Genomic DNA, 23,072 nt, shown 5'->3' with positions numbered 1-23,072 from the left:
GGATCCCAGGCCTGTCATGACCACCAGCCAGGCCACCTAATCGGAGCTCCACGTATTCACTCACCTAACCAGCCTGGTCCCACACCTTCAGCTCCGGCTCCTTCCTTTTCCTGGAACATCCTCCTCTCCCCGTCCTGTCCCAAACCCCTGATCATCATTAGCCCACATGTCATCTCCTTTCTAGAGCTTTCCTTGTCCCACCCCGATGTCCCGGGTGGAACTAGCCACCCCATCCTCTGGGCTCCCTCAGCATCTGTCCGTCCCTCCATGGGGGCGTCCCCCTCAAAGCGCTGGCTGAATCTGCTTCTATGTAGGGCTCCCAGCAGACCCATAGCAGGGGACCCAGACAAGCACTTTCTGAATTGACAACACTTAGCAAATACTTCTTGAATTTTAACGGCAGTTAATATTTGATCATTAAATCTTATCTACCTACTGTTATTGCTTTGGGAAGATTTTCACAAAGATTTTGGTCTGCTCATTGCAGACCTAGAGACAGCTGCCCCATCGTCTGCAAAGTTACGCACATTCCTCCCTTCTGAACAGCGCCGAATATAACCGGACTTGGCACGTCCCAGCCAGGTTTGCAAAGACTTTCCAGATGGAAGACACATTAGCTGGGGCTTTCTCAGACAAGAACACCTTTCTCCTTCTTGGAAATTCCTGTGGTTCTTAGCGGGTCAGCTGAGTCTTGTGTGTCAGTCCCAGTGAAAATGCTCTGCAGTGCTGGTAAATTGGTAAAATCATAAAGTATGGGGAGTTTAAGCTCTTCTTCTCAACTCCATTCATTCATTTATTAGAAACTTGAATAAAAGCAGGCACTTTCAGCATGCTCAAGCATATATGAATTTCACATACGATTCTGCTGGGTTCAGTAAACATATTTTCATATGCTGACAGCTCTCAGAGCCGGAAAGCTCCTTGAAATGAATAAACCACTAGCCTCGGGCACAGAGGATTAAGAAAAACCAAGTTTGAGTGTTTGCTAAATTGTTCTTTCTACATTGGGGGTATTTCCAGCTACGGGTTCTCTAGCCATGGAAACGAAAGTGAATTTTAAAATATAAGAATAAGATCCAGGACACACCGATTCCTTAATACCCACAATGTTGGAGGCCAGGCTGGATGTTTATCTCATTGAGTCTTCACGGCCCCATCTTACAGATGAGGAGACTGAGTCTCAGAGAGGTCATGGACTCAACGTCACCTGGATGCTGAAGGACGGAGTTGAGAGCCGAACCCAGCCTGGTCCAGAGCACAGCATTCTTGTCGTGGAGCCTGGCTCCCTCCTCTAAGGATGATCTCAGGAAAACAGCAGGGTCTCCTGCCATAAAGGAAAATGCCTCTGCCGTCAATGTGAGGTGTTTCTATGTTCTGAAACAGGCAAGCTTCGGGCCGTGATGTCTCCCCAGACGGTGTTTAAACACCAGTGCTTCATGAGACAGGAGAGAGAAAGCGTCTGACTGTCCTCGTTCCCGTCCCAACCTGCAGCAGCCACAGTGTCAGCGCTGAGGCACGCCCCAGCTCTGCACGCCCGGCCAGATGCTGGCGGGACCGGGGGCATCTTCTCTGACAGCCGCTGCCCAACACCGAGTAATCGTATCTAATTGCTCTTAACTATGTCATTACCCACTCCAACACGTGCGACGGCACGCCGCGGACGCAGCCACCACTGCCGCCCACCGCCTCCTCGCCTGGTTCGCGGAATAATTACGGGGCTCTCTCCTCTGCCAAATGAGGCTGTAATTAACCCTAATTGCTCAAAATGCAACTGGCTAATTCTGGGAGATTAATCAAGGGGGACTCAATTGTTAGCGAATGACTTAATATGACAAATTGCTACATTACCCGAGGAGGCCCCAGTCATCAGTGAGATGTTCTGGTGGACTCTGGACGAGCAGTGTAAACGGGCTTCCAGCTTTCTTGGATCTGCCTTCCTGAATTCCAGCTAGGAAATGGGCCCCTGCACCCTAGGCAGTAATGGGAATGGAGAGTACAAATAGCATAGATGCCTTGGGATTCTCCACGCGCCTGTGTGTCTACCAGTTCACACGTTGCTTCTGTGTGAATCTACAGAGGTTCTCCCTCCTTTGGGCTGAAGCAATTCTGCACTAGGGAGCATGGCTTGATTGAGAGTTCAGAGGCAAGAGAAGGATTTCAGACTCACCTGCCTCCTTGGCCAGGCACTTCTGTGCAGTGTATAACCTGTACAACTGCACACGGCAACCCTGACCAAAGAGGTCAAACCCCAGTCCACTTGAAGTCCTCTAAGAGGAACTAGGCAGTTAGAAGCTGTGACAATCCTTCTATGGCTCAGGAAGGTGATTATCTCTGAGCCTGCCCCTGATTTAGGTCTCACAGTCCTGGAACAAATGCCAACCCTGAACAATTAATTTTCAACATTCCAGGCTATCCACAGGTCCCTATAGCATCTGTCCCTGGCCGATGTGCCCAGCCAAGCTCTGTCCCCTCCATCCTTTGCATGCCACTTCCTCAAGGAAGACTCTCTGGCCCCTAGTTCAGATCAGGTGCCTTGTTGGAGCTCCACAGGCCGCTGAGCGTCTTTAGCCTTCTTTCCTATCCTTCTCTCCTGCAAGGCTGTGTGCTCGCTAAGAGCAGACGGGGTCTGGCTCACACACAGCTGTGCGCTGGGTGGGGGCACTGCAGGTCCCTGTAGTTCATTAACTCGTGGGCACTCAGGGGCTCTTCCGTGCCTGGCCCGGGATGGGGGGACCAGTGAAGCCCAGCCCTGGAAGATTTTCTGTCTAGGAAAGGAGCAGACGCAGGAAGCAGTCCCGCAGAGGGGTGTGATGGTGGCCATGACCGAGCCTGTGCACAGGCGTGGAGGCAGACAGAGGAGGGAGGGGGGGACGAGAAGGCTCCCCAGGAGCAGCGGCATTTGGACCGAGGCTTGGAGGAAAAGCCAGGGAGCGCACTCCAGGCCCAGCGAACAGCATGTGCAAAGGCACGGGGTATGCGAGCAGCTCAGAACCCTAGAAGCCATGTTTAGAAAAGCTGCAAAAGGCTGCCTGGCCCTCCAAGGATCTACAGAGAGGGTGAGGCAGGTGTAAGGAAACCAGTGTCCCTGAAGCTCTGCTGGTTCTAGACAAAGAGGATGAAGAGGGCCAGACACGGTGAGGACCAAACAAGGAGGCAGACTCTGGCTCATCGCAAGGAAGCACTTTCTGAGCCCGAGCACCCCTGGCCTCTCCCCCGCACCCTCACTCTCTCCTTGGGGCCTCCACAATGCCCTCTATGTCCGCCCTTCTGCCCAGTGCTGACTCCTCTGAGATAAAGTTGCTCCACTCCCATGGAAACCCCCCAGGGCAGGACGGTCCGGGCCCAGAGCCTGGCCCAGAGGAAGCTTCTCTGAGTGTTGCTGAGTGAAAGGAAGGGCTGCCGAGGGGAGGCAGTGAGCTCTCGCCTATCATGGGAAGCATTCAAGAGGAGGCTCTGCCTCGCGGCTGCTGACACCCTTCCTCCAGGGGCCGGGACGAAGCGGCCTCAGGGGCCTGCGTTCCTCAGAGAATCCCCAAGACACTACAGACAGAGGAAAAGGCCTTACCTGTGGGTCAGGAGGGGGCGCAGGCCCCGGGGCATGGCACAGGTTGTTCGGGCTCCCTCCGTGGGGCATGTGGCTGGGCTGTCCTGCCATCCTGCATGCCAACCTCACAAGGCACGGGCTGCAAAAGAAAATGAGAGCTTTCTTATCTGCAAGCCTGCTCACTCTCTCGTGATGGCCCTCGGACAGAGAGGGTGCTCTCACTCGGCCCAGGTTACAGACGTGGGAGCTGAGGGGCAGAGCAGGCAGGTAACCCACCCATAGTCAGCCAGCTCAGAAGCCACACGACTTGACACCTCACATGACACACTTTCCCTCCACAATGCTGTCCTGACTAGGTGGCTAGGATTATCTCCATTGGACAGAGGGGGAAACTGAGGCTCTGAGCAGGGAAAAATCTAAAGCTGGTCCCCCCAGCCAGAAAGGGAGGCACCAGATTGAACCCCACACGTCCCGACTCCAAAGTCTTTTTTTTCCACATTACCACCCTCCATTCCTCTTGGGGGGCAGTTCTGCACTCTTGTCCCCATCATGACCCCCACGTAAACCCAGGTTGGCATCCTGGGTGCTCAACAGAGAGAGACGATGAGTCAGCCTGCCAGCAGTCGCTGCAGGAAGGACACCGCATCCCCATCCTGGCTGGGGCCTGACCACCAAACACTGGGAAAGCGAAGGCCGTGGGTCCCGCGCACAGTCCTGTACAAACCTCTGGGCAGGGGCAGAGCCCTCAACCTTCAAAGCTTGGGCTGCCACATCTAAGGCCCCGGGAGAGCCCTGGATGCTAGTCACCAGTTGCCATAGTAACCGTAGCCGCTGCCTCCGAGGAAGCACCCACTATGTGCCCTGGCCTGAGCTGAAGGCCTCCTCGGACCCCAATATCACTGCTACTCCTAGTGTCACCAGGAAGCCTCTGCCGGCCTCCCCAGCAGATGAGCGCCCTGGGGCAGGGACCGAGGCTCGGGCACACAGAAGAAGCTGTAGGACCTGAGGGAGGGCCAGCACGCAGCCACCGTGATCCTGCTGGATGCAAGGGGAGAGCCCCTCCCCTTGGGAGGAAGGTCTTCATTCCCCCACCAGTTTTTCTGCAGCAGCACTGCCCAGGGCCAGGCCTGGGTTCCCACAGGGCTGCCAAGGATGAAGCAGGCATCCTGACACACTGAAGACACCGGGTGTAGTCCCCGCATGGGGGGAGGACCCCCCGAATCTGGCTGCTGCTACTTCTACCAGACCCTGCCCTGGCTTCCCAAGGGCACCTCTCGCTTGACACGTCCCGAACAGAACCTCCAAGGACCAGCCCAGGCTATTGGAGCAGCTTTGCCTACACCCTCTGGAGGGCCAAAGTCCCCAGGAGTGGAAGGCCCCCTGGGGAGACCCTAATCAATAACTGAGGGGTCGAGTATGAAAGCCAGTTCCCCTGGCTCAGGTCAGGACCCTCTGAGGTCTAACTCACACTCCAGAGACCGGCGGTGGGGAGCAGCGGATTGGGTCTGAGAGGGCACGCCGGTTTGTCTGCCTCCACCATGCAGCCGCGTCTCAGGTCTGCATCTGGGGAGCCCAACCCAAGACGTCACCTGTCTCCCTGGACGGACTCTGCCTCTCGTGGTCTCTAACCTGGGCATCTGCACCCCCACCAGCCAAATCCCAAACCGAGAGCTTTCCCCGGTCTGTGGTCGGCAAGCCCTGCTGCATGCACCTCCTAAGCAGGCCTCCCGCCCACCAACAGGGGTCTTCTGGGCAGTGGGACAGGACTCAGCACCAAGAGGGGTTGTTACAGTCACCGGCCCAGAAAGCTGGTCACAGCGTCTCGGGCTGCGAATCACTCTTCCTTCCTCCCCACTGTAGTTTTTTCCAGCTACAGTGGGTGTCGGGCCAGCCCTCCCAGGCTCAGGGATGTCTTTGATGCCCTTTGACCTGTGAAAGGATGTCCGCCAAGCCCTAACCTGCCGGATGAGCTTGATCTCGGCCTTGCCGGCTCTGTCCTGGAAGGCACCCGGAGCCTCTATAGAACCTGCATGCGGGCGTCCAGCACTGTCCTTCCTGTGTCCTCAGGGCAGACGCAGCTCCTCCTTCACACCTTTCGTCAGCATTTTGGAGCAAAACTGCTCTCCAGCACACAAAATAGATGGCAGTAAGCGAGGCCACCTGGAGCAGATGGCAGAGTCTGCAGATTGCACCCAACTCAGGCTGGCAGGGGCGTCTCAGTGGCTGAGAGCGTCCTGCCAGGCGTGGCCAGCCCGGGCGCTCTCCTATCTGTGAAACCGCCCAGCCTCGACCAGTTTTGACCCCCATGCATGGCATTTTATGTGGTGCACTGTAATGTATACACATAAATAGGCAGATCTCTTGCTGTCTCTTTTTTTCTTTTATGGGAGTCATGTGGAAGGCACTGTGGGGGTGTGCCTGCACTTCTGAGGCCTCTCTCCCTCCCACACCCCTGCCTCTGCCCCAAGGCAGGCCTCGCCTCCCCCTGGACCTCTGGGTCTCCCAGGGCCTGGTATCCTCTCTCCCCAGCCCTCCTCCTCCACGTGGGCCACTGTGGCCACTTCCTTAAATGCACATGGGACCACAGCCCCATCAGTGCCTCCCCACCATCTGTGCCTGAGCTCCCACAGCCCCAGGGTGACACAGTGGGGACCCGGGTACGAAAAGCCCCAGGATAAACAGATAAACACGAGCAGCTTTCCGAGGCAGCGCTGTTACTCAGGAGGGAAATGTGTGCGACAATAAACCGGATACAGAGGGAACAGAATGTAAAATGCGCATGAATTTTAAGATAAAACCGGAGACTCCTGCAGGCTCGGCAGCTGCTTCGGGGTGCACCCCCAGACCCCTCGGGGTGACATGTTCACCATCCTCTGCTCTTAGGGAGACCGCCGGGGAAAGGTTGGAGGAGAAGTGTCTCCAGCTAGAAGGTTCTGTCTTTATCTCGGAAGGCAGCAGAGCGGGCTGCAGGCCGGGCCCATGCGTGTGTGCACTCACCTGCCACCTGCTCACAGTCTCTGGCTTCCCGGTCCCTGGTGCCACCTCACCAGCCTCTGGGGGCCAGTGGGCCTGGGCTTGTATCTCGATCCCAGCACTCCCCGGCTGGGACCTTGGGCAAGTCACCATGGGCGGAAACTCAGTAGGTATTCACCAATGTCACTCCCCTGACCCACATGGCATCCGACATCTGCACCCAGAGGCAGCCGGCACGCTCTCAGGAGCTTCCCAGGAGCTCGCCGGGGCCTCATCAGAAATAACAGAGATAATGATGATAACTGTGGGCCCTTATGATGCTGGGCTCTGCTCCATACGCTTCTCTACGAGCCCATCTCATTTTCACAACTCTGAAAAACAGGTTCTGTCATTGTTCCATTTTACAGATGAGGAAACTGAGGCACACGGAGTTTGAGAGATCTGTCCAGATCATAGGGATCACAGGGAGCGGAGCCAGGATTCCAACCCACGATGGCATCTTTGCCCAAAACCATCGTGCAGCAGTCCTCAAAGGCTCTTTCTTACTGGGAATATATCATCTTCCTTTCCAGTACCTCCCACTGAAAAGCCCCTCCACTCAAGGAGGAGGCCAGTGCTGAGAGGGTAGGGGTGATCCCAGGGCCAGTGGGCCATGAGGGACCCCACGGACAGGAGGCACCAAGCTGAGGCCGCACTGCTGTCCATGGCACCTTTTCTGTCAACCCCCTGGGGCTTTGGTGAATTACTCTTTCTAAGAGCTGTTGTGTCTGGAACCTAATGGAACCCACTGTACCACGCTCCCCAGGGAGGAGGAGAGGCCCTCGTTCTAGGAAGGCAGCAGCCAAGGAAGACTCCACAAGTCACAGCCCCCAAGTGCCAGAGAGGGCCACTACAAAGGGGAAGGAGGAGGGGAGAGGGGAGAGGAGAGGGGAGGCGTGCGGGGGGAGGGAGGCAGGCAATGAAGGTTCTCCGAGTGCTTCCTGTGGGCCAGATCTTTCCCATTCTTCCTGGGGTGTTGCTAGACCCATTTCACATCTGGGGATCAGGTTCAGAGAGAGGAGGCTCAAGGTCATGCTGCGAGTAAGCTCTGGAGGGGAGATGTGAACCCAGCCCTCACTGACTGCCAAGGCCCTCCTCAGTCTGGCCCGAGACAGCCACGCCTCTTGCGGCTCTCCAGGGGCTCGGGATTTCAGAGAAGCTGCTTTCTCTTTGTCTGTACCCCAAGAGAAACCCAACCACTTGATCCCGGAAATTCCTGCCAGAAGCTGCTTCCTAGGGGCTTCAGATGCAGAAAGAGCAAGGCAGAGATTGAGAGGGAGGAGACTTGCAGAGCAGGGAAAGCCCCTGGCACACGCAGGCCCCTGCGCGGACTCTGGGAGCTGCCTGTGCCCAGCGCCTCCTGCCAACGGAGCAGAACAATGAGGCCCCGGCAGCCAAGCCCAAGTCAGGGGCCAACGATCTGTGGAATGCAAGACCCGGGCCGCAGGCCACACTCAACGCCGCCTCAAAGAGGGCCTTTCTTCTGCAGCGAGCATGGGCCCCTGGGTTCTCAAAGCGTGTGTATCCACCAGGCACCCAGGGATGGGGTAGGCACCAGCCCAGGGGTTGCGGCCTAGGGCTCCTTTGGGAGCCCGACTGCCTGGGTTCAAATCCTGGTCCCACTTCCTTTAACCACAAGTGTCTCAGTTTCCTCATCTGGAAAATGGGGCTAATAGTGAGATCTATCCTTAAGGGTCACTGAGAGGATTAAACATGTTAACAGATATAAACTCCTGAGAACAGAGCCTGGCATGTGCGGAGCCTGGAGACGCTGCTACCAGCATCGTTAGTGCCAACCCTCACCAGGCAAGGCAGGAGTGACGGCTTCCAAGTGACAGACACGGGAACTGGGGCTGAGAGAGGGCCAGGGACTTGCCCAGCGTCACACAGCTGGTGGCAGGGCTGGGCTGCTGGACCCCAGATCATGCTCTGTCTACCACACTGTGCGGCCTCTTGGGGATCGCTCTGGAGCAATCAACTTCGTCATCACTTACGGGCACTGTGGCTACCTTTGCAAAGCCCATGACATGCGCCTCCCCGCCCAGCCTTCGTCCAGGCTCTTCCTAATGCGGGGCGTGACCAGAGGGAGACGCGGCCTTGGGTGTACCCAGGCACTCCCCAGAAGTGATCAGCTCCCTGATGTGCTGGGCTCGAGACTGCCCAAGTGGTCTTTCTGACCAAGACTGTCACCCGGCTCTTGCCTCCCAATTTCTGGAAACTCCATCTAGGGGGAAGTCGTGTCCCTCCGCTTCCTGCCCAATGCCACACCTTGTGGAGGCTGAAGGCTCATAGAAGTTCCCCATGCAAATGACCCAAAACACCAGGAAGGCTCAGGACGGACCCGGCTTGGGGCACACCCCAGCGTGTGAGGCTCTGTGTGTGTCAGGTCTTCTGGAAAGGCATTCGTACACTGCATGGCCACAAGCATTTGTCTACACTTCCCTTGCTGGCTCCCACACCGAGCTGGAGGCTGCATGTGTCCTGCCTGCCTTTTCTGCATGTGCGCGTGCAGCCAGGGTTCTCCTGATGCCACAAGGCTCTGAGCCCAGTCGCACGCTTGGCCCGTCCACTGAGGCTGGGGTGTCGCTGCCCCTCGGTTGGGGGTAGAGGTGGCAAAGGCCTCGGGAGAAGCACACAACTGGCCTTGGAGGCTTGGCCTCAGCTGGACGCTGTGCTGGTTTCTCTGGGGAAGACCCCTTCTCGGTCCTTCCAGCTGAGTGAACAGCTTCACAGGTGGTTTTCCCAAAGCAAGAAACCATCCCCGTGAATTCACGTCCTCCTACACGCAGTTGTCTTTCCTCCCGCGTAAGTGACCCCACACCAGTGCAGACACCGGGGCCTAGTCCACTGGTCCAGCAGGCTCCCGGCAGCAGAAGCGTCAGATGGATGCCCACTGCCTGTGGCCTTCAGCCAGCCCGGAGAAGAGGTGCCACAGGCCGGCACTGCCCAACACACCCTCCACAGATGGAGATCCGAGGCCCAGGAAGGAGACGCGGCAGCTCACGGCGCCTGGCCACTGGCGGGGTCAAGGCCAGATCAGCCTTAGCATCAGGAAACATCCACATTGAGCACCAACCCTGTGCTCAGTGAGGTGACATCTCCCGAGAAACCCAAGAGGTGCCAGCACCCCCATTTTGCAGGTGAGGAAACCGAGGCTCCAAGGACAAACACGACCTGCCAAAGTAAGGCCACACAGCAGAGAGAGCTGCCATTCGAAGCTGCTTTCAGTCCAGTGGGGCTGTGAGCAACTAGAGAAAGAGATGCCACCGACTGCACGCCCCGTGCACGGCTGGGGCAGTAAGGGACGTCCTACCCACTGGCTGGTGGGAGGACACCATCACAGCCCATCGCTAAGGCAGCAGGCGCTGCATGGCGCCAGGCACATGCCAAGCACTGTGCGTACCTCGTTCCACCTCACAGCCACCCTGCGGCACTGCTCTGATCCACACTGCGGAGAGGAGGAAACGAAAGTTCAAACCCATTAAGTGACAGGCCCAAGGCCACACAGCAGGCTACAGGCAGAACTGACATTTGAAACCCAGTCTATCTGACTCCCTAGTCCATACTGCCTCGGAAGAGTGAACGAACGAACGAATGACTGAATGAATTCTGGCCCAGAGGTATGGCTCTGGCTGTTGTGTCCTTCTTCCAGCCCGGCCCCCGCGCTCTTCTGGTCTCAGGACAAGCAGACGTTACCCATTCATCACTTGACAGGAAGCAGCCAGATCTCAGGCCAGAGTCATGAGGGCCTGGGAGCCGGAGGGGATGAGCCACAGATGGTGTCTGGTTTCCTGACTGGTCCTGCACCCCTCACCCCCCACCCCTAAAGCCACACATGCTGCTCAGATTCCAAGGCTCCATGACCGGCAGGAGCCGGGCTTCTCTAAGACACGGGGGCACCAGCAGCCCCTGGAAGGACGGAGCAGCCTGTGCAGGGGCCCTATCCCCCTCCTTGGGGCAGTCGTGCCTCCGAGGACGGTGGGTCTGCAGAACCTGGAGGCCTGGAGCTGAGGGGCGATGCAGCACCCACCCAGCCCATGGGGCTTTCTTCCCCAGCACCCTCACCCCGTCTTTCTCTTCCAGCTCACCTCTTCTCACCCACTTCTCACCCTCATCTTTCTTTCTTCAGCATGGGGCCTCTCTCCACAGCTCCAGACAATAACCACCAAAAGCCACAGGCACTGAAGACTCACCTGGCCCAAACTGGAGCTTTAGCCTGCTCTTCCCTGGGTCCCCATCTCAGCGACCGGGTTGCCTGTCTGTCTGCCAGGGACCCAGCAGGAATGTAGGCTCGCCCCCCGGATGCCTCGCTCTCCTCACAGCCCACACCTGGCCTTCCTCCAGTCCTGCAATTCTTTCCCCCAGCAGATCTGCACTCCCCCAGAGCCCCTGCCCTGTGCTGGCCTCGCCCCTTCTCAGTAGGATCCCTGCAGTCACCTCCTGCCTGATGACCCCACCTCCAGCCCATCATGGGAAGGTCCCCCAACATGCAAATCCCAACCTGCCACTTCCCACCCAAAGCTCCCCGGGACGAGGCCCACACGCCTCAGCACGGCACTCCAAGCTCTGCCCAGCTGGCGCTGGCCGCCATCCTGTGTTTCCCCCAACGCCCCATCCCACCCCGACCCCAGACCCTTGCACATTAGGGCCTCTTCTTCCCAACCATGCAGGACCCTGGCCCTTCCAGATCTTTCTACACACTGGTCTCTGCCTGGAACAGATGATCTCTCCAGGGCAAACTCTCACTCACGTCACGTGTCAGGACCAGGTCCTGGGTCCTACTCAGGCTTGGCACTTCTTGTGGGGTCTTGGGAAAGTCCTGCCCCCTGCCTGAGCCTTGATTTCCTCATCCATGAAGAGGAAACGGCTGGAACCCCCAGGGTGGGCGCGGGAGCAGTCAGGTGGTGCCAGGGCCTCCTTCCTCCTCCCCTTCTCATGGCATCCACATGGGCTTCTCTCCTCAAGTCCAGCCGTTTGGGCACAAACTGCTCCCTTTGTCACCCTCTCCTCTCCTCTGCTGGCCTTTCAAGGCGGGGGCTGATCTTAGCGGTCATCTCTAAACCGCCAGTGTCTCGCCCACGGCCTGGCACAAAACGGGCACCCAGAGGGGCTGGCTGAATAAACTTCTGCCCAGTCGGTGGAAGGGGGCCCCTCCCACCCTCCCGAAGCCCCAAAGCAAGAAACGTCTGCCTTCGCACTCGGGATCCCCGTGGGCTCGGACCAGGCAGAAACCACCAGGCCAGTCCACACAGCCAGCACTGCACGTTGCAGGGCCTCCTGGGGCCTTTCTAAAGGGCAAGAGCCCCTGGCCACCTTTCACTTCCTCCTTCTTGGGCAATAAAACCCAATTCTGGAGGAAAAAAATGTAGGAGCTGCAAACATCTCGTCTCCCAGTTAAAGGAGCAGCGAGGTGTCTGGCTCCCGTCCGGGAGGGCCTCTGGCTTGGCCCTGGCGGAGGCTGGCCCTGCCCCACCCTCCGAGGAGGAAGATCTGTGGGCATCTCCTCTGTGCCAGGGAGTTACCGCAGCATCTCAGCATGTTCCTGCTGTGACACCCCCCATGGCCCCATTGACTGACAGATGAGGAAACTGAGGCCAGAGGAGTGCAGGGACTTGCCAAGTCCGTGCAGCTGGAAAATGGCATGCCTTGTGTTTGAACCCAGATCCCACTCTCCAAAGTCTGAGTTTTTATCTCATTTGCCTGGGGCGATCCTTGGAGACCACCAGAGAGCTGGTGAAGCTGGGAGCTCACTCTGCTAAGAGCCTCAAACCCCTGACGCAGACCCACCATCCCAAGGACCCCTGCCCTCCAAGGAAATGAACTTGCTCTCCCCTCAAGGCCTTGGTAGGCTCTGCTCCCTGTGCCTGGAATGTACGGCTTCCAGGCAAACCCGGCTCCTCCTTCAGAGCCCAACCTGGGGCATCTCCTCCAGGCAGCCTTCCTAGACTCCTTCAGACAGTCAGTTACTCCCCAGCTCCACAGCCCTCAGCCCTGTGCTGTCACTGCCCCCTCAGGTGTTTCCTTCTCCCTAAACTGGAGATTTCCTCGAGGGCAGAGACCAAACCACTTACCTCTATGACCCCAGCAGGCCACAGAGGGAGGGCCAGGTAAGTGGCTGCTGACTCAGTACATAAACCCCAGAGGCCAGGAGGGAGGAGCCTGGGGCCCCCTGGCCAGCTCATCCCCAGGGCCCCTGGAGGGGCAGTTTCAGAGCAGAGATTCATCTGCTCTCTCAGACCATGCTAACCTGCCAACCAATAGTGGAAGGAGTGCACCCCGCGAGGCAGCCTCCCAGGGCCTCAGTGTCTGTAAAAGCTTGGCCTGGGCCCCAGGAGAGCATCCATAATCCACCCAGAGGCCTCGATACAGGGCAAGTTCCTGAACCCCTGGCCCCCTAATTTTCTCTCCTGCCCCCCGTTTTAAGGTTTGAAGGAATGGCTATTCCCAGTGGGAGAAAATTCTATGGTGAACTCACGGCTCAGACATCAGGCAGGGGCCCAGGCAGCCAAAATCTACCCCGGAGAGATAAGAATTGCTTTATCTGCTTCTCTCGTAACCTCAGGAGTTCTGGCAAAGCTGGGGATCACTCAAGGTGAAACCTGCTGGCAGCCACCGGCCCCTGCACTGGAGTGGTGGCAAAGGTCGTGCCAGGCTGATGGCGCTGGCCCACGGGCAGCCCCCACCAGGCAGGTGGTCAAGTGGGCAGCAGTGGCAGAGGTGCAGCCAAGGTCAGGTGCCCCAGGAGCCCAGGCCCTGCAGGTCTGTTGGGCCTGCCTCCCTGTCCCTTGCCAGGCGTGCCCTCAGAGGTGCAGGCAGCAGCCCCGGGCGGCAGGAAAGAGTGAGGGCTCCTCACGGCCGGGGGCAGGGCAAAGGCCGGTACCTTGCAAAGTGGCTCCGGAGAAGCTCCAGGGAAGATCTGCTGTGGACGTGAGGCGCCGGGGCCCCCGGGTATCTGGGTGGCCTCTGTGCCAGGGCGGGTGAAGGAAGGGAGGCCGGCCCTGTCTCTGTGCGGGACTTTCCCCTGCCCAAGACTCCCGTCCCCAGCCACAGCCAAAAGGAAACTCCCCCACCACACTCTGCTCCAAAAATAGCTCCGGCTGCCACCTCCGTGGCGAATGGAACTTGTCACAGCCGCCAGGGAGCCCAGTGCTCACCGGGGACTGGAATCCGACGGCAGCAGCCACTGGACAGTCTTGGAGAGGGCGCGTGTGTACCCCGAGCCAGGGGGCTTGGAAAGCAATCAAGAGTTCATTCTGGGGTCGCCCAGTCCTGCCCCCCCCCCACCCGTTTTACCCTCCAGGAAACTGAGGTAAGAGGGCAAGAGGCTTACCCAGGGCCACAAACACAGCAGGGGCAGTGCCTGAACAAGACCCGGCCTCCTAAACCCTCTCCAGACCCCACACTGCTCAGGCAAAGGGATGTGCCCTCTAGCCTCTACCAAAGCCCCAGCCCCAACCCGGAACTTGGCACAGACAGTAGACTCGGGGGTTAAACCAGCCTGGGCTCTGGGAGAGACAAGGGGTCCCTTCTCTGCCCCTGGAGCTCCCTCCCCACCCAACCCCATTGGGGCCCAGCAAATGCTACAAAGACAAAAGTTCTTGCAGTCCCCTTAAAAGCTTAACCCTTTCTAGTCTCTCTTTTGTAAGCTGAGCCAAAAATATTTGTTGCCTGAGATGAGAGCCTCAGCAGGTGGTGGCCCTGGGTTCGAGTCCTGGCTCTGCCACGTGCAGGCTGTGTGTGCCCCAGTGTTCTCACGGGTAACACAGGGACAAGAATAGTACAGACCACCCTGGGCTGCTGGCAGGTTCTACGACATTACGTGAATCAAAAGTGCTTAGCACAGCGCCTGGCAGATAATAGACACCCCATCAGTGGAGTCATTGTTAGATTATCATTACATTCTTATTCGGGCCCACGTTCTCTAAAACAAGGCCACGGATCCAGGAACTGAGGACTCAGTGTGTTCTTGTCTTCCCTTCCTTCCTCATGTCCTTCCAGCTGCCTTCTCCGTGCAGGGCCTGTGCTGACCACTGGTGCCCGAGAGGACACAGACAAACACCCTTACTCTTATAGGGTCCACAGGAGAGAACCCCAGAACCCAGGAACAGAGGTCCACAAGCCAGAAAAGAGCATGAAAAGTGCCCCCAGTGAGAAGACTGACTGACGGATTCTCGCTCCGGCCAGGCAAGGTCACAGACAGCTTCCTACAACAGGTGGAGTCTGAGGTGGCCTGGAAGGATGGGCTGGGTTAAGAGCAGAGAGGAAGGGAATTCTGGCAGAGGACAGAGTGACATCAATGGCGTGGAGACTGGCAGATGTGCGGCTATGCAGGAGGAAGTTGGAGAAGGCTCCGGGCCAGCCCCAGCCCTCCATCTCTGAGAAGAGCTCCCGTGGCCAGCACCTGCCTCCTCCCCCAGAACAAGAGCCACCCCTACCCCGGGCAAACCACCCCCCGCGCCCCATCTGCAGCTTGACCCCTGGGACTGACACAGACATATGGCAGCTGAGGCCCTGGAGGATACACCGAGCCAGATCCTGGCACCAGGGCTCGGCCACCTGCCAGAGCACCTTCCCCGCCGGCTGGGCACAACTGTCGGGCATATGCCAGGTGCCGGCCCCATGGGTGGCCAAGGCTGGGCCCAGGCCAGATGTCCACAGGCTTGCGGGGTGGACTCCTCGTCCATGAACTGTGCGCGCAGCACTCCCGAGGACTATACTCCAAGTGGCATCAGCCTTGACTCAGAGGAGGCTGCAGACGGGCTGGGTCAGGCCCTCAAGTTGGGCACTTTCTGCCTAAACAGTTTCTCTTCTGCTTCCGGCCTCCTCTCTAGAGGAATTTCCTCCAGGGCAGAGACGTGCCTCTGAAGGGCGAATGTGCTCCTGCCTAGGACAAGGCGCAGCATCCAGGAGAAACACAGATTCATGAAATGTGAGCCAACCCCATGGAGCCTTCCTCTTTCTCCTGGGCCCGAGGCGGTGAGAACCTTCCAGAAGTCTAACCTGGCTCTGCTCAGCCTCCATGCCCTCGAACGCTTGCATTCACTGCCGGTCACTCCCCACCGGACAGGTGGGGGACCCAGAAGAGAGGTGCTGTGCTGAGGGGTCCAGATGGACGTGTGGTCCTCTCCATCAGCTGCTGGACTCTCAGGGCCTCCGGAGTCACCATGAGCCTCCAACACAATCTCCATGCGGATGAGGGGGCTCGGTCTCTGGGTGACGGTGTCTTCTCCAACCAGTCCTGCCGCCCCACGTGGAGTTACAGGCCAGCGCCCAATCACGGCTTCTGGGGCCACACCAACATGGCCCTACACCTTCCTGTGTTACGCTCTCCCCAGGATCCTCGCTGACCCCAAGTCAGGCCTGGGGAGGACGATGCCATTTTTAATTCCAGGCAGGTGATTCCTGCTCGAGCTGTGGCATTTTGTCATGGTGGCCTGGAACTCACAAGGCCTGGGACTCTCACAGGGCTGCATGGCCTCAGGAAAGTCACAGCCTGTCTCGGCCTCAGTTTCCCCACCTACAACATGGGTGGGTTGGGTCCCACAGTCTAGGAGGGCCTTTCCTGTGCTGACATTTTTTATAAGGCTGATGGAGGACCTGCTACTTGCTGACGTGCCCTGAAACTGAGTTCAGGGAACCTGTATCTAATCACGTGCTCATTTCTGGGAGGAAAACCAGATCTTCTGGGTCTCAAATTGCTAAGGAGACACTCTCTCTGGTCTTGGAAGACTTTTTTAGCCCTCTAACCCCCTGTACTCTGACCTCCCCATTTACAACAAACCACAGCCACATGGGGGCACAGCTCAGATGTCTCCCGGGCTCCCAGGCACACAGCCGTGGAGGCGGGATGTGTCCATGGGGGATCATGCAGAGAGCACCCCCTAAGTGCCAGGTGCTGGGCCAGATCCTTCAGGAGGGTTGGCAGCTCGTGTGCTCGTAAAACAACCCTGCAAGGCAGACAGTGTGTCTGTTTGACAGATGAGGAAACTGAGGCTCAGAGAGGCCATGTGACTTGCTGGAGGAGTCCCAACTGAAGACAGCAGAACCTAGATGGAAATGCAGGCCCGAGTCCGTGCTTGCCTGGACACCCTCTGCAGTGTACAGACTGGGCTCCTGCCCTCAGGGAAGAAGGGAATGGAGTGGCGGTGGGCGGGACCAGATCGAAGTCCTTCACTGTGTTGCAGAATCAAAGAAGGGGGCCACCGATTCCAACTTGAGCCAATCAAGGGGGCTTCAGGGAAGTGGTGACATTTGATCCGGGACCAGAGGGCCAGGTAGTGAGGAGGCAGAGAGGCAGCCCAGCACAGGCAACGGAGTCTGAGAACCCCAAGTCCAAATCCTGTGCTGCTCAATCCAGCCACACGAGCTCGGGCCAGGTTTCTGGTCACCTGTTTGCAGTTTCCCTCTCTGTAGACAGGGGACCACGTAGGACCCACCTCACGGGGTTGTTACGAGGACTGAGTGAGGACGTGCAGGCAAGAGCCCAGGACCATCAGGACCGAGGTACATACAAGAGCTCAGTAAAGGTGGCTGCTATTATGATTACCATCATCATCATCAAAAAACTCCAGCACTCATTCAATGGCAATATCCTTGCAACAAATATTTCTGGCAACCCACTCTGCAAACCAATTGTTCACTATAAGGCCCGTCCTCATCCTCCAGCGGTCTTGTGGCCAATCAGGCCCTTGGGCCTGTGAATGTGGCAGGAGGTGTCAATGGCCTCTGGGGATCCCCTCTTTGGGGAAGATGGGAGAGGCCATACCGGCTCTTGCTGCCTTCTCCCAGAAGCTGGGAAGTGATGGAAAAGCATTATACGAAGTTACCAGGATGATGAACCTGAACCGCCCCCTCCCCCTACCGTCTCAATAAAATAAATCTCGGCCCGCAGCTGGTGAGAGACCCTATATATTTATATGACGATCGTGCCTCATGATCACAGGGCTCGTGGTTCTGGCAGGCAGCGTGTGGCGGGGACGACCGTGGTCCTAGGAGACTCACTATTTTCCGGCGACTTTTATTGTCCATTATATCCCGGCGTTTACAGGGCTCGGCTCCGGGCCTGGCAGGAATATCGCACACGGTGGGGCTGGGAGGCCGTAATGTTGCAGTGGAGGTGTTGCAGATCCGTCTTCAGATCTCATCCATCCCACCCAAGTCTTTGTGTGGTACCGAGACCCCAGGGAGCTCCAGGGGCTCTGCTGGGAGAGGGCTGGGGGCATCTAGAAGCACAGCATGCCCACCCAAGCCATTTGCTAGGTTCCAGTCTGCTGTTCCAGGCTAGGGGACACTGGTAACTCTGTGGCCTTCCTTGGGCATTCGAGGGGCTAAGGTGAGGGGCACAGAGGTGCCCTGGAGCCACTATGGCTGGCACGTGACGCCTGCTTGCTCCATTCTCAGGGATTTTGCGAGACAGTCAGTATCATGTTGGTTGATTGAAACCAGCCACTGTAGGAATATTTACACCATGGAAACTGGCAAATGCTACAAATCAGGGCTTTGTACAAATCCTCACCCCCACCGCTCTTCCCCGGGGAACTGTTTGCTAAATACTTACCAGCAAACCCCTGGGAGGGGGTGACCCAGTGGGCCATGGTGAGCACCTGGAAGGACACACAGATTTAAGAATCAGGTATGAATCCTGACGTTCTCACCCACTTGCTGTGTGACCTTAGGTAAGTTATTCAGCTTTCTGAGCCTCAGCTTCCTTATCTGTAAAATGGGGACACACCCAAACTCTGGGGCTGGTGTGAGAATTAGAGCACCTAATGGAAGGTTCCCTGGGTGATGTTGGTATGTAGCAGGTGTTTCATAAATGGTAACTCTTGTCATTTAGTCATTTAACACTTACTGAGCCCCCACCCTGCATCAGACACTGAGTGAGAGGGACACCGAAACGCCCCAGGGGATGACGAACGTCACATTCTTCCCTTCTGGACGGTTCTTGATTGTCTGCAGAGGGGTTTTTACCCACACCATCTTAGGAAGCCTTGTGACAACTCTGAGAGATGCGCAGAGCAGGAATGATGCCCACTTTTGAGATGACGAAATGGGGGCTCCGGGGTGAGCATGACTTGCCCGAGGCCCCTGCCAGGGGGTAACAAGGCAGGGCTCCGCCCCAAGTCCCCTCCTGACCCCCCATCCCATCTCTGAATCCCGAGCCCAGGCAGGCTAGTCCCCTGATGGTGCCAGGCTGACCTGAAAGTGAGCCCATGCACAGAGGACAGGAGGACCTGGGGGTGAGGGGACTCTGGGTTAGGATCCTGGGTTGGACTCCTGGTCCATGGACTCTATGGCTCTAGGTCCTTCCCCTTCTGAGCCCTAGGCTCCCCATCCAAAGGCCGCAAGGGCTGCACTCAGGATGCTGTTGGCCCTGATGGGCAAGGGTCTGTCTCCTGGCTTCCTGGCTTGGCCAAGTGTCCCTCTGTCCCCCACAGCCAGGGAGGACCCAGGCACATCAACATCTACTGTGCCCCAGCTGGATCCCAGGTAAGCCAGGCCTCTTGGGCAGGAAGGAAGAGGGGAATGAGTGGGGGCAGGACTGCCATTCACCTGTGCTGGGCTTGCCATCTCACCCTGCTGGCAGCCTCATGCACCCACTCCACAGTGAGGAGACTGAGGCTCAGAGAGGGGAGGGGTCAAGCCCGGGGGCCGGGATTCACACCCTAGGCTGGCAGCCTCCAGAGCGGGCAGCTGGGGCGCCCAGTCGAGATTAGGAAGCTACCCAGCCCTCAGTTCTGATGCCCTGCAGGCCTGCTGATGGCACACTCCTGGCCACCTGGCCTCAGCCCAGAGAGGTTAAGGAGCGTTTACTGAAACAGGAAAGCAAGAAAAGTGCGGGCAACTCTGATGACTCAAATAACCTTTGAAACTCGGAGGTGGGCGGAAGCGGGCAGCATTTCTGGTGAGTTTCACCTCACTTCCTAGAAGGATGCGTCACCAGCTTCTGTCTACTCAGCACCCACCGGGCCGTCAACAGGGACCCTCGCGCAGGGTGGCACGTCTTGGCTCACCTGTCCCCAAAGCAGTCACAGGCTGGGGCTGTCCACCTATGAAGGGGGGAACCTTCTCATTTCACAGATGGGGAAACTGAGGCCCAGAACTGGGGGGGGGGGGGGGGGGGGGGGGTGGGGTTGGTTCAGGGACACAAGGCAGAGACCTAAGTCTTCAAACTCCTTTGCTGAAAGCTTAATTTTTCTATTTTAGGAGACAGGAAAGGAGAGACCCTCTAGAACTTTAAAGGAAAAACACGGAGGAAAAAAGAACTAGCAGCTGAAGAGAATTGCGACGAGGCCCCCAGCCAGCCCAAAGAGGTTTCCGAAATTCTGTGCAGTCTGAATTCTTGTGGGCTGAAGGGTCACGCGATTTCCTTTGCAAAAAGCAGAGTTGTAAAAGTCTGACTGAGGGAGAAGGGAGGGGGCGGAATGTCCACGAGACCAGGGATCATATGAGCTTCAGCCTGGCGGCCCCTGGTAACTTGCTGGAAGACCACAGAAAGTCCCTTGCCTTCTCTGGGCCTCAGCGTACCTTTATTTACTTACTAGGCAGCAAGCTGTGTTCTTAGGCGCTTAAGGGACGTTAACGTATCTACCCCTCATAAGGCATTATTATCTCCATTTTTTTTTAATTAAAAAAAGGTTTTCTTAAAGACTGGCACCTGAGCAAACATCTGTTGCCAATCTTCTTTTTTTTTCTTTCTTCTTCTTCTCTCCAAATGCCCCCAGTATATAGTTGTATATTCAAGTTGCGAGTGCCTCTGGTTGTGCTATGTAGGACGCCACCTCAGCATGGTCTGATGAGCAGTGCTAGGTCTGTGCCCAGGATCTTAACCGGTGAAACCCTGGGCCGCCCAACCGGAGCGCACAAACTTAACCACTCGGCCATGGGGCCGGCCCCTTATCTCCATTTTACAGAAGGGAAAACCCAAGGCATAAAAAGGTTAGGCATGCTGTCCATAGAGGGGGAGGAACTGGGATTTGAAGCCAGGAAATGTGGTCCCAGAACCCCAGCTCCTAACCACTGAGCCACAAGGCCCTTGAGCCTGCAAGAGGCTGATCCCAGAGTCGTTCCTGCTCTCAGGGGCTTTGCATCTGTGGCTTGGATGCCACGGAGCCAGCAGGCCTGCTTCTGGAGACAATGAACCGTGCTTCTCAATCTCGGCTCCTGCTCTGAGTCGCTGCCTTTTCCCAGAACTCTGATTGCTTCCGTTTTGCTCAGCAGCCTTTACAACTACAGCCCGGGAGACACCAGGAGGCTCGTGGGTCACGGCGGCCATCGACCCACCTCTTTGAGCTTTGCTGGGAGCTGAGAGTCCGAGCAGAAATGGATGGCCCCGCTCTGATGTCCATTTTGGAGTTTTACGCTCAGGTCGGCCTCTGGGATGGCAGGAGGGTGACTGCCATTCAGCCGCCCCAGAAAGAGAGGAAAAACATCTATTCATAGACAGACAGAGCCCGCTCTGTGGAGAAGATGCTACCGACGCGACAAGCGGCCCAGCTGTGCAAGAGATTCCGAGAAGGCTGACCTGGGGACATCCACGTGGAAGGCTCAAAGGCTTGGGTGCTCACCAAGCTTTTAAAATATGCCTGGATGCTCCACCGTGAAATTCCAGAGGGAATAAGGTTCTGACCCAAAACCTGGGCTTGTCTTCCAAAACAAAATTCTTCAGACAACAGACATTTTTTGGCTTCAACAAACAGATGGCTGATCTCTGTTTCGCTCTCATCTCCAGAGTAAGGAATATTCGTGCTAAGAGGAACAGCCGCCATATCACGTGCTCCCACCCCACGCCAGGCACGGCGTTGTGTGTTCCCATGAGGTGGGCGTTACTATCTCCATTTGTAGATGAGGAAACTGAGGCTCAGAGAGGTCCCAAGGCGCACAGCGGGGAGACAGCAGAGGTGAGGGTTTGAAATCCAGTGCCAGCCTGGAGCCTAGGATGTCGGGGATGAAGCCCAAGCAGACCTGCTGTCCGCGTCATCCAGAGGCACTCTGGGCAGCTGTGCGAGTGTGGGACAGCTCTGTGGGGTGGGTGCAGGTCCAGTCTCAGGGGCTGGACACACATTCTTCCCTCAGAGGAGCAGGTGGGGGAGGGTTGTCGAACACAGTGAGAACATCTCCATCGAGGCTGCCTCAGTCCAGCCTTTGCAAAGACCCTGGAATCCACCAACTGGGAATGTCATGCGGAGGGCCCAGAAAACCCCTCCCGTTCGTTCATACTGTTGCGTCAACGGCAGATAATCGTTAAGCAAATACGTGTGCTGTCGCTGCCAAGCTCCCGCCTGTTCTCCTCCTGGGAGCAGGAGAAACTGAATCCACTCGTCTGAGGTCTCACGCCTCAGCAGAGACCTCAGAAAGGCCCCCAAGGTATCCACTAGTCCACACCCTGTATTGGAAAGAAGGGAAACAGGGGCGCAGAGGATACGTCCAAAGACAGTCAATTGTTTGTTCACTCAATCTACAAACATGTGCTGGGACCGGCCTCCGTCCTCAAAGGGGCTCCTTGTGTAGGGAGATAGGAGTGTTGTCAATCAACACCCGCAACCCAGTGTGAGTGCTGCCAGGCACAGCGGGGGGTGGAAACACGCGCAACTGTATGTGCGGTAGGTCGGCCTGGGGACCTGGGGGCGTTTCCTCAGAACCGAAGCAGGGGGAGGGCCCCCCAAGCAGAGGGCACAGCACGTGCAAAGGCCTGGAGGCGAGGCAAGCACAGCGTTAGTTGTGGGATAGATGCCCTAAGAACAGCAGTAGCCTCAGGTCTGCAGAGGGGAGGGAGGCTCAGAGGACCACAGGGTGCCGGGAGCGACTGCACACAGGCGGGTAAGGGGCGCAAAACCAGGGCCAGACTCAGCTCTCTAGACTCCCCTTCCAGTGCTCCTCTGCACACCGCTCTGCCTCCCACGGTGCCAAGCCCAGGAATAATTTTACTCAATGGGGCATGGGACGAATCAAAGCCCCAGAGACAGTTTAGCAGCATCATTCCTCTGCCAACGCTAAATGCACACACTGACCTCCCCACCGCTGATCATCTCAGGTGACTGTGTCCACGAACAGGAAGAAGGAAACGCCCACAGACTTTCCCTCTCAAGAGACCGTGCGGGGGTGAATCTCAGGAGTGCCGTGAAGTTGACATTCTGGGCCCCAAGAGACTCTCTCTTATTTGATGAGTATTTATCGTGCACCTACTGTGTGCCAGGCTCCGTGCTAGGCACTGGAAGGAGTCACAAAGGGTGGTTACCACCTCTACCCCACTCAGCCGACCCCTAATCCTTCTGAGATGGGAGGGCTGGAACCACGGCTCCTATTTCACAGGAGGGGAGTGAGGCTCGGGGAGGTCCTGTGACTGACCAGCTTGCTCAAGACCACTTGGCTCAGAGGTGTCCGGGTTGGGACCACAGAGCCTCTGCCAAAGGAGATAACGGTCCCTGGGGGAAATGAAGAGCCTGGATCCCTCCTGCCTGCCCCACAGGCTGCCCCTTATCCACGAAGCAGGTGAAGGCTGCGCTGGCAGGCACCA

General features: G+C 57.3%; 1 protein-coding gene across 3 annotated transcripts in view; it reads right to left on the bottom strand.

Moving 5' to 3' along the window:
* The window catches only part of NEK6 (NIMA related kinase 6), an 84,842-nt gene that overhangs the window by 38,825 nt on the left and 22,945 nt on the right, over positions 1 to 23,072 (bottom strand). For 2 of the 3 annotated variants that reach the window (XM_046683762.1, XM_046683754.1), the window contains exon 2: positions 3,566 to 3,683. In XM_046683762.1, the coding sequence (XP_046539718.1) occupies positions 3,566 to 3,655 (90 nt within the window). In that variant the 5' untranslated portion in view covers positions 3,656 to 3,683. Of the gene's footprint in view, positions 1 to 3,565; positions 3,684 to 13,436; positions 13,591 to 23,072 lie in introns of those variants that run through there. The other variant, XM_046683768.1, reaches the window with a different exon arrangement.

Source organism: Equus quagga, chromosome 1 (assembly GCF_021613505.1).
Source record: "Equus quagga isolate Etosha38 chromosome 1, UCLA_HA_Equagga_1.0, whole genome shotgun sequence".
In the NCBI taxonomy this organism is placed as follows: Eukaryota; Metazoa; Chordata; class Mammalia; order Perissodactyla; family Equidae; genus Equus; species Equus quagga.
The sequence above is the reverse complement of the archived record's forward strand: the minus strand, read 5'-3'. Positions and strand labels throughout refer to the sequence as shown.